Genomic DNA, 11,557 nt, shown 5'->3' on the forward strand with positions numbered 1-11,557 from the left:
ACACCACTGTGATTATCTGGGTCATGAAGGTCTTTTTTGTACAGTTCTTCTGTGTATTCTTGCCACCTCTTCTTAATATCTTCTGCTTCTGTTAGGTCCATACCATTTCTGTCCTTTATTGAGCCCATTTTTGCATGAAATGTTCCCTTGGTATCTCTAATTTTCAGCAAACTTAGGTAAGTGTCATTACTTAGCTAATGAGCCAGCAATAAGACCAAAGTGGCAAATAAACTTCCCTCTAGCCATTTTTACAGGGTGGAGCCTCAAGAGTTATCACCATAGAAAAGGCCACATGGTTATTATAGTAGCCTAACGATCTAAAGGCAATGACACCCCACTCCAGAAGTCTTGCCTGGAAAATCCCATGGACGGAGGAGCCTGGGGGGCTGCAGTCCATGGGGTCGCTAAGAGTCAGACATGACTGAGTGACTTCACTATTCACTTTCACTTTTCACTTTCATGCATTGGAGAAGGAAATGGCAACCCACTCCAGTGTTCTTGCCTGGAGAATCCCAGGGACGGGGGAGCCTGGTGGGCAGCCGTCTATGGGGTCGCAGAGTCGGGCACGACTGAAGCAACTTAACAGCAGCAGCAGCAACCATCTAAAGTGTGATGATTTCTTATCTCAGATAAAACCTTTATAGACTCTAATGCTTGTACGCTGGATTTTTAAATTCTATCTTCTAGTTTTATTTTTTCTAAAGATTATAATTTTTTAAGAATGTTAATATCTTAGTGAAATGTAATATTGCCTTGAGACAATGTAAAATAGGGGAAGGAAAACGCTGACTGATGGAAGATAGAGATGCATCAGTGGAAGTTAAAAGTCCAGTACTGGTGACTTTCCTCAAAAAATGTTGGCTACTTCATCAGTATCTCAAAGCTAGAGTTGTTGGGAAATATGTATTCATATCATCTATGGAGAAATAATTTCTTCCAGCTAACCAATCAAGATGAATCCTAGGGAAAAAGTTCACTTTTGAAATAAGGTTCTTACATTTTGTGTGAAATATCTTATCCATTTTTAACATTACTAATGCCCCATTGTTTAATTTTTTGATCCAGGTGAAACCAGATCAAATGGATGAAAACCAAACAAAGGTAGTGAGAGAATTTATCCTGGCAGGTTTCTCACAGACACAATCTATTGAAACAGGACTATTTGTACTATTTCTTCTCTTCTATGTGTCCACTTGGGTAGGAAATGTCCTTATCATGGTCACAGTAGTCTGTGATAACCGTCTGAATTCATCACCCATGTATTTCCTTCTTGGCAACCTCTCTTTCCTCGATCTATGTTATTCAACAGTAACTACCCCTAAGCTTCTGGCCGACTTTCTTGATAATGAAAAGCTCATTCCCTATGACCAATGCATTGTGCAGCTCTTCTTCCTGCATGTTGTAGGGGCAGCAGAGATGTTCCTGCTCACAGTGATGGCCTATGATCGCTATGCTGCAATTTGTCGCCCCCTGCACTATACCACTATCATGAGTCGAGGATTATGCTGTGTGTTGGTAGCTGCCTCCTGGATGGGAGGGTTTGTACACTCTACTGTTCAGACAATTCTCACTGTCCGTCTGCCCTTTTGTGGGCCAAATCAGGTGGACAACTTCTTTTGTGATGTTCCCCCTGTCATCAAACTTGCCTGTGCAGACACTTTTGCCATTGAATTGCTAATGGTATCTAACAGTGGGCTGATTTCTACGAGCTCCTTTGTCGTGCTGGTTTCTTCCTATGCCACTATCCTTGTCAGGATTCGCTCCAAGGAAGGAAGGCAAAAGGCACTCTCAACCTGTGGCTCCATGGTGTATTACTCAGCCATTAAAAAGAATTCATTTGAATCAGTTCTAATGAGATGGATGAAACTGAAGCCCATTATACAGAGTGAGGTGAGCCAGAGGGATAAAGAACATTACAGTACACTAACAGATATATACGGAATTTAGAAAGATGGTAACGATGGCCCTATATGCAGGGCAGAAGAAGAGATGCAGAAGTACAGAACAGACTTTTGAACTCTGTGGGAGAAGGGGAGGGTGGGATGTTTCGAGAGAACAGCATGTGTATTATCTGTGGTGAAACAGACCACCAGCCCAGGTGGGAGGCATGAGTCAAGTGCTCGGGCCTGTTGGGCTGGGAAGATCCAGGGGAATCGGGTGGAGAGGGAGGTGGGATGGGAGACCGGGATGGGGAATTCATGTAACTCTATGGCTGATTCACATCAATGTATGACAAAACCCACTGAAAAATAAAAAAAAAAAAAGAAAAAGAATAAATAAATAAATAAATCTCATAAAAAAAAAAAAAAAAAAAAAAAACCTGTGGCTCTCACCTGATGGTGGTAACACTCTTTTTTGGACCCTGTATTTTCATCTATGCTCGTCCATTCTCCACTTTTTCTGTGGACAAGATGGTGTCTGTACTCTATAATGTTATTACTCCCATGCTGAACCCCCTCATCTATACACTTCGGAACAAAGAGGTCAAGTCAGCCATGCGAAAGCTGTGGGATAGAAGTGGACTTACTTGGAAAAAGCAGGAGACATAAGAAGAAGTGAGTTTTTGCAAGCAAAGAATCTTGTTTTAGAATAATTGCTTTGGCAAGAATGTGTTAGGAGATGGTAGCTTAGTTGTTTGGTTTTCTTCCATTAAATCATAATATTCCTATTTATGGCTTTATAACAAAATTAAACCCAGAAAAACTCCTTTCATACTGAATTGTTCTATTTTCTGCTTTCTTTTCATCCCTAAAGAAAATCTGATTTCTGTTTCCTATCAGTTTATGCTCTTCCATTCTATCCACTTATCTAATCAAATTTTATTATATTCATTTTGTATATTCAACTTACTATTACATACAGATACAATCTACACTTTCCAAATTCTCATCAATTTCTTCTTCACCTTGCCACAGGTTTTGTCTTGGTCTCAGTTTTAACTTACTCCAACTAAAAATCTGCAATGAATTAAGTAATGAATTTATACTCACAAAAAAAGGTTTCTGCTCACAAAAAAAGGAATATCAATTAGATGAGCCAGAGTGAACCAGATTTATATGACTGTATAACAACAAGCTAGTGGGATACATTAGTCTGCTTCATCACTTCACCACACTATTAATTACCATCTAGTAGTATAATTGAGGCAGCAATTGCCTAATAGTGTGGGTTCAAATACCTCTCTTTGAATTACAAGTCAAGTAAGGTCCCTATCTGTAGCATGTATATATTGATGCCTATTTTCCAGTTCTTTGTGAGAGCTAAAAATACGATAGATATGAATGCAGATTGGTGCCTGGCTCACAACAGGGTCTCACTATTATTTACTCATTGAAGTTGATACTTTTTCAAAAGATAAGATGGTGAAATTCTAAATTTGTTGATTTGCCTTAGTGAAACAACAGTGTAACCTGCTATAACTGGTTTGTGGAGAATGCTAGAAAGTGTACAGAAGTAAGTCATGACATTTTCAACTTCATCAATTATTGGGCACAGTTTATATTACTGCCACTATTTTCATCAATACACTGGTTATCCTTAAAGTTATATTAAAACTAACTCATAGGTGTGTTTTTTGTCTGTAAGCGAAGATTGGAAAATTAAAATGACATTCAAGTCTAGAATGAACTAGACACAAATTTAACATAAATGTGAAATACAAATGAAGCCTCCACATTTTAGGGTTTTTATGTCAGTGAATATAGAAGCAATTGCAGCAACTAATTTGTGTGACAGAGACAGAAGCCAAGAATATTTGGTTAATTCATTAGATACTGAGGTTTTGTCTTTATTATCTATACATTTCCGAGTCAGAGTCAGATTTAGCTCTTTCCTATGAGAGATGAAGACTCACATGGGCCCGTAGCCAGAGCTGGTGAATGTGCAGAACAGATGCAGCAAAACTCCAAGTGAGTGTTTGAACCTCCACTAAAGTGTTCTCTTAGCACTTGTTATTATTGTTTAGTTGCCAAGTCATGTCTGACTCTTTTTCAACCCCATAGCCTATAGCCCTCCAGGCTCCACTGGCATTGAATTCTCTAGGCAAGAATACTGGAGTTGGTTGCCATTTCCTTCTCCAAGGAATCTTCCTAACCCAGGGATCGAAACCGCGTCTCCTGCATTGCAGGTGGAATCCTCTGCAGAGCCACCAGGGGGGCCCTACATATTCCCAACACTTACTTTTTAAATGTCCAAAATAAAAGGAATTAAAGGCTCAATAAAAATATGTTGAATGATTGAGGAAGAAATATTTCAAAGCCGAGGGGTTTTTCCCCACTTGGAAAGAGAATTTGCAAATTTTTCACTGAGACATAGGAAACATTTTGAGAGATATGACAGAGCAAGAACAAATCAAAATTTCTTTAGTTCTTAAAACAGATATAAAAACATTTATAAATACACCACCTGTTGTCAGTGAAGACCAGATAGACAACTCAATACTGAGCAGGTAATTAGGAAACCTGATTCATAATACAAATAACCAGAAAGCATGTGACTTTATCTATAGAACAATGACTATTTATAATGACTGTAAATGACTATAGTTGACTTATTTTTCAGTCTTTTAGTTTTTATTGCTTAATAACAGTACTACTAACAGAGGAGATAGCTAAGGGTTAAAATTCAGCAGGATTGAGGCAATTCATCATAAAGACATAATACAATTTATATTTCTCTAGAGATTAAGAGAGAGGATCTCTCTTGCTCCTAGACATTTTCCACTAATCAATAATATATGGGGAAAAGTGATACTTAGGAATTTTAAAAGTGGTTTAACATTTTGTAATAGGAGAAGATTAAAAAGTACATAAAATAAAATCAGTATTTTTAGAAAATATAAAATATAAAGAAACATATACCTATAAATTCTACAGGATATATGAGATTGCATGTTTAAACAGAAGTACAAAGCAAGCTCTCTAGAATTCTCAAGAAAGCAACTGTCTCAATAAAACATCCTTAATACTACTCTTTGATGACTTTTACTGCTTCTTCTGTCATTACCACACCACCGTTTTTGCAATACCTGTATATCTTATTTTAAAATAACAAGTTCTAAGAAGTCCATTGTATTTCTATACACTGACAATACAAAAATTGAAAATGTAATTAAAAGTACTAAAATGACACTACATGTAAAGCACCAAAATCAAAAAGATTAAATAGAAAATAAAAGTAATATATTCAGTTCATAATTATGGAAAGTGTACTTGATGAAATTCATCACCCATTCAAAAATAGCAGGAAACTCCTTAATCTTAGAGAAGGTGAAGGTGAAGTGTCTCAGCCGTGTCTGACTCTTTGCGACCCCATGAACTGTAGTCTACCAGGCTCCTCTGTCCATGGGGTTTTCCAGGCAAGAATACTGGAGTGGGTTGTCATTTCCTTCTCCAGGAGATCTTCCCGACCGAGGGATCCCGCATTTTAGGCAGACGCTTTACCGGTTAAGCCACCAAGGAAGTTTCAATCTTAGAGAGGATATCTCATGGGAAAGCTTTTTAAAAATTCATATGCTGATGTTTTCAGTAGTTATTTATTGATATCCTCTCTAAGATTATATATATATCAATAAATATCTACTGAAAACATGAGCATGTGAATTAAAGAAGAAAAAAAAAAAGCTTTCCCATGAGATATGAAGTGCACCAAAGAGTCCCAATATTACCATTTAAATAATATGTTGCTAGACGTCCTATCTAGGCAATATCACAAGGAAAAGAAATTAAAAGCCATAAATGTTGGAAACAAAGAGACAAAATTGCCTTTTACAATGACATAATTTTAGCACAAGTGCATACTCTATGATTTCATTCTATAAGTTCAAGAAAAGAAAGAATAATGTATCCATTAAAAGTCAAGACTGTAGTTATCCTTAGTGGGTGGAGAATGGAAGGGGGAGTGAGGGAACTTCTGATGCTATGTTCCTCAATCTGTGTGTTCATTTTGTGAAATTTTATTGAGCTGTGTAATTATTATTTGTATACTCCTCTAAATGTATGCAATTCTTCAGGAAAAATGTTTATCTATAAAATGTAAAAATAATAAATAAAATGTTATTTATTTGAATAGTATTAAAATAAACATCTGGCAATATCAAAATAAAAATGAGGCCAAAAATAACTGAATTTTGGTAACACAACTGTCCCCCACTTAATCCCTCTCTCAATACACCAGGCTGTTAAAGCTTTATGGGTGATTTTGCTAAATTTTCTGGAAAATACATTTCTCCCCCTGTGCAAAAGTATTCCAGAAAAATAAAAGTTCTCAAACTTAATTTATAGGACTCCTGTAAATTCAGTACCAAATGAAAAAGAAAAAGGATATCAAATTATAAACAAATCTTACTGCTTATTATGAAAATGAAAGTCGCTCCATCATGTCTGACTCCTTGCGGCCCCATGGACTGTAGCCTGCCAGGCTCCTCTGTCCATGGAATTCTCCAGGCCAGAATACTGGAGTGGGTAGCTGTCCATTTCTCCAAGTGATCTTCCCAACCCAAGGATTGAACCCAAACAGATTCAAAAAGATAACACTTTGACGAACTCAAGTTAAGGCTGTATTTGTGTTCCTTTATCAAGTAGAATCTATCCTAGTATTATTTATCCAAAGATGGTTCAACTTTACAGAATTTCTCAGTGTAATATTATATTGAGCAGATTGAAGAATAAAAATATATTATTATCCTAATGTATGCAAAATATCACTTGACAGAATGTAAAGAAATTATCATTCTGTTGATATGTCTCAGAATTTGGCAAGAGAACCACTCACTACTATTTAGAGTCAATATTTTCAGTTATTACTGAACAAAATTGTGAATTTACTTTTGAGTTTTCTTGTTCCCTTTTCAACATATTCATGATGAAACTCTCGACATCCAGCACCTCTACTAGCATCTCTACAATCTTACACTCATTTTATTTTATTTTCAGGAAAAGAATATTTATACTAATCACACAGACCATGCTCTCTGCTTCTGCTTAATGGAATAATAAGGACTGGATTTACTTTTCCTTCTAAAGTAACTTAACATGAAATACACAAAACAATAGTTCTCAGAATCCTGGTCACCAGGCATTGAAGGACAACAATGGTCCCAGTGAGGAAAAACATTGAGTCCTACAATTGCCCAGCTTTTTGCTGTCAGGGATTTTTCTGAGCTGCAGAGATATACTTCTGAGAACACCTTCTGGTCCATTAGTAAAGATTTCTCTCACAAGAAAATCCTTCTAATCATACCTTAATAGCAACTACTCCTGCAGATTGATAATGTCAACAATTGTTCTGTGGTTCTCAATCATGGTTGTGAATTACAATTACCTGAGGCAGTTTACAGTTAAAATAAAAAGCACATATTATTTGCATTTAAAAATCATTCCAGGTGATTTTTTAGTATAAGCAGCTTTCAGATTACGCTTTGAGAAACACTATATTATGTATTTAGTTTACCTTATCTCAGAATAGGAAAATAAGTTTTATAAATGGTCCCTTCAAATTCAAAGAAGTTCCTATATTTGGAATGTATGACTTCCTATGAATTGACAGTGGTGAATTTCCTGCAAAAGTTTGGAGTCTGTGGAAAACAGACACTGATAACTCCTTTCACACTAGTTTTACTAACGCATCAAGTATCCATGTTTATGTCCAGGCAGCTTAAATGCAGGGATTTCTCAACCTAGACTTATAATACAATGGTCCACATCCATCTTCATGGATCTGGCATAAGCAACATGCACAGTTGAGCAGATATTAGAGATGGGACATAGCCATTGGATAGTTTTATTAATAAAAAGAAACAAAGGATTTATCATATATTTAGGCACTTACTATATGACTGAGTCATGCTAAACTAAATGAAGTGTGTGTGTATACATACATGTGTGTGCAGTAATATGACAGAATCTAGAATCCTAGGAGATAGAAAAGCTGAAATAATAAGGGAAATATTTTCTGAATATCAAAATTAAACTAGGTTTCCCTCTCATTTACTCTCAGAGTATATCATGTTTATTCCTAGCATGACTTTAACTTAATAATATGTGTTGGTTGTGTGTGTAACCAACTTTATTCCACTAATCTGGAAATGTGTGTTCTTAAACACTCTATCTTCACTCCTAGTGAGGTGCATTGAATCTTAAATATGGAAGGTGCTTAATAAACACTCGTCAACTGAGTAAATAAATCTATGAATAGTATTACCTACATTTTTGATGATGAAAAGAGTCATGTCCAAAATCTGAATCAAAAAATCAGTATTATGTCAATGAAAACTAAGGAAATTAATCCCCAAACAGATATTGATTTCCTTTTAAGCTTTTTTCAGTGTTCACCGATGCAGTGAACATGAACTTGGGCAAACTCCAAGAGATGGTGAGAGACAAGAAGGCCCGGCATGCTGCAGTCCATGGGGTCACAGAGAGTTGTAAACAAATGGGCAAATGAACAGCAATGTTCACATATATGGGTATAGTCGTAAAAATTGACTATGTCCAAATTTATAAAATAGAAACACAGTATTATCAAAATAGCAAGCAAGATGACTATAGAGGAAATATCCTAAGGAAGAAGTTGTTTTCCTTCTATGTTCTTTTATTGTTTAGGCACATGTGTAGGATTATAGTCAGAAGGGAAAACAGAAGTACCCAGGAGCATGCTTCACCTGATTGACAACAATGTCCAAAATTATTGGAAGTTTCATCCAGTTACTCAAATAATTCATGCATTACCCAATTCTGGCCTTTGGCTTTATGTTTCTGAATCAACTTATGAGAAAATTGCTTGAATCCTCTAAACATTAACTTAGTTAATATCAAACTTAATTATTGCTTATGGTTGTCTTTCAGGATCCAAAGACATTCAAAATTTATCATAAGATCTGAATCTGTGTTATTCTTACAAACACTTCCTAATAGATGACTCCTTGAAGGACAACATCAACTCAGTAAGATACAATGTTTATTAAAAACCTACTATAGGTGAAAATTTATTAATTAAATAATCTAGAGTATATCATATAGTAAGTTTATGTTTATACCATGAAATATGGCCATAAAATATTGATCTTCTCATGTTAAAATTGACTTCTATAATCTAATACTACCAACATGCATTCAGTTTTTAAATAAAAAAGTTTAAATAAAATACATATTCAAAAGAAAAAAATAATATACTTTTTAAAGCAATGCGATCCTGAAATTGTGAAGTATTTTTTCCTCTCAGGATTTCAAAACCAGGGCAAAGATTCACATGGTATTATTTACTCTCAAGATACCTTCTCTGTGCCAAATATCTCATGTCTTGAATATCTATGAACTGAGAGCCCTTATTGTGTTGGCCTATAATTGTGTGTGTGTGTGTGTGTGTGTGTGTGTGTGTGTGTGTGTGATCAGTCATGTTTGACTCTTTGCAATCCCATGGACTGTAGCCCACCAGGCTCCTCTGTCCATGGGATTTTCCCAGACAAGAATACTTGAGCAGGTTGCCATTTCCTTCTACAGGGGATCTTTCCCACGCAAGGATCAAACCCATGTCTCTGGCATCTCCTGCACTGGCAGGCAGATTCTTTACCACTGTGCCACCTGGGAAGCCCCTCTGGACTATGATTAGGAAATGAAAATTCATTTTTAATCAATTTTGTTAGACAAACTGTTAAGAGAAATCTGGCTTAAAAAATTTGTGGAGTCCATTCCAAGGAGGATATGTGGAATTGAGTAAGCATATGCATGCATGCCATTTAGTAGCTCAGTTGTGTCCAGTTCTCTGTGAACCCATGGACTATAGCCTGCCAGGCTCCTCTGTCCATGGTATTTTCCAGGTAAGAATACTGGACTGGGTAGCCATTCCTTTCTCCATGGGCTCTTCCCAGCCCAGCGATCGAACATGTGTCTCCTGCATTGCAGGTGGATTCTTTACCTTCTAAGCCATTAGGGAAGCCCTGAGTAAACACATTGTATGAGTAATCACATATGCATATATATAATATCACATACAAAGCTATGTATATATTTTATTGAAATCAGTAACTGTTTCTCTGTAATGTAGCACAATACAAATTATACCAATGTAATGTCAGAATGAAATATTTGATCAGAATTATATTAAAGAAAGATATCTTCTGAATCAATAAGAACATATAACTTTTTGAAAAGCTGGACTTCAGTGAAAAGTCACATGTCGGTTTCTCAGTTTCTTCATAGATGTTTTCATCTCCTTATTTCTCAGTGTGTAGATAAGAGGGTTCAAGAGTGGAGTAAAAGTGGTGTAAAACACAGAGAGGAGCTTGTCCACAGAGAACCTACTAAAAGGCCACACATAAATGAAAATGCAGGGCCCAAAGAAGAGTGTGACTGCCATGATATGTGCAGAGCAAGTTGAGAGTGCTTTGGATACCCCACCAGCTGCACGCTGTCGGACACTGATGAGAATAACAGTGTAGGAGATCAGGAGGAGAAGAAAACAGCTCATGGAAAGCAACCCGCTGTCTGAGATCATAAGGATACCCAAGACATAGGTGTCCAGGCAGGCAAGCTTGATCACGAGAGGAAGGTCACAGAAAAAGCTGTCCACCTCATTGGGGCCACAGTAAGGTAAATTTACAGTAAAGGCTACCTGACTGATGGAGTGCACAAATCCAATGACCCATGAAACCAGCACCAGCCCCACGCAAGTCCGCCGGCTCATCACTGTCATGTAATGCAAAGGCTTGCATATGGCCACATACCTGTCATAGGCCATGGTAACAAGAAGTACCATCTCAGCCCCTCCAACAAGGTGGAAGAAGAAGATTTGAGCCATACATCCTCCAAAGGAGATGAGCTTTTGATCACTAAGGAAGTCCCTGATCATCTTGGGAGTGGCAAATGAGGCTAGCCATATGTCCAGGAAAGAGAGATTCCCCAGCAGGAAGTACATAGGGGAGGAGTGTAGGTGGGGGTCAGATATTACAGTGACCACAACGATAAGGTTGCCCAGCACAGTGACCACATAGATCTCAGAGAAGAACACAAAGAAAAATTTTTGAAGGTGTTGTGAAGTGCAGAGTCCATGCAACACAAATTCTGACACCAAGGAATAATTCTGCGGGTCCATTATCACTGGTCTCAGATTTTGTTCTGAATCTACACAAAGAAAAGAGATATAAGTGAAAGTGCCTATCATTTCCCAGGCACATTACAGTGATCAACTAAGTGTGATCTAAATTTAATTTTTAAGTTGTAAGAGACAACATAAAATATGATATATAGACGACTAAAACCAATTACCTACCAACATATTTATTCACCTTTTTCAGACTTCAGTGTTTCCTTAGGGGCAGTTAGACATTCTGGGAGACTCTAGCATAGATGAGAGTTGTGGGAATTTTTTTTTTCCCATTATCTAGCCTTTGCCCATGAGTAAATGTAGAATCAATCATGTATAGAATGTGAACCAAAAATTCTTGTAGGTTTGAGAATATAAAGATTTTCTTAATAGAATTTTAGTCGGTCCACCTGTCAATATTGTCAGCCAATGTGTAACTGTTTTTAAGTAACAAACCTAAGAATTGGAATTAAAACTT

General features: G+C 36.8%; 2 protein-coding genes across 2 annotated transcripts; one reads left to right on the forward strand and one right to left on the reverse strand.

Annotated features, from left to right (window-relative positions):
- The first annotated feature begins 1,080 nt into the window (after nt 1-1,080).
- Nucleotides 1,081-2,549, forward strand: LOC136172064 (olfactory receptor 4Q2). Its single transcript, XM_065941183.1, has 2 exons — nt 1,081-1,790; nt 2,318-2,549. The coding sequence occupies exons 1-2, from the start codon at nt 1,081-1,083 to the stop codon at nt 2,547-2,549; spliced, it is 942 nt and encodes a 313-aa protein (XP_065797255.1).
- A 7,606-nt stretch (nt 2,550-10,155) lies between these two features.
- OR4K14 (olfactory receptor family 4 subfamily K member 14) lies at nt 10,156-11,088 on the reverse strand. Its single transcript, XM_065940832.1, has one exon. It carries the CDS (start codon nt 11,086-11,088, stop codon nt 10,156-10,158), a length of 933 nt encoding a protein of 310 aa, XP_065796904.1.
- Nucleotides 11,089-11,557: the final 469 nt, after the last annotated feature.

Source organism: Muntiacus reevesi, chromosome 7, assembly GCF_963930625.1.
Source record: "Muntiacus reevesi chromosome 7, mMunRee1.1, whole genome shotgun sequence".
NCBI classification, from domain to species: Eukaryota; Metazoa; Chordata; class Mammalia; order Artiodactyla; family Cervidae; genus Muntiacus; species Muntiacus reevesi.

Excerpts from the sequence above, each read along its gene's own strand:
- OR4K14 (XM_065940832.1), bottom strand. The coding sequence starts at position 11,088 with ATGGACCCGCAGAATTATTCCTTGGTGTCAGAATTTGTGTTGCATGGA.
- LOC136172064 (XM_065941183.1), top strand. The coding sequence starts at position 1,081 with ATGGATGAAAACCAAACAAAGGTAGTGAGAGAATTTATCCTGGCAGGT. Across the intron at positions 1,791-2,317 it reads GGAAGGCAAAAGGCACTCTC|AACCTGTGGCTCTCACCTGA; the intron begins AACCTGTGGCTC and ends AAAAAAAAAAAA.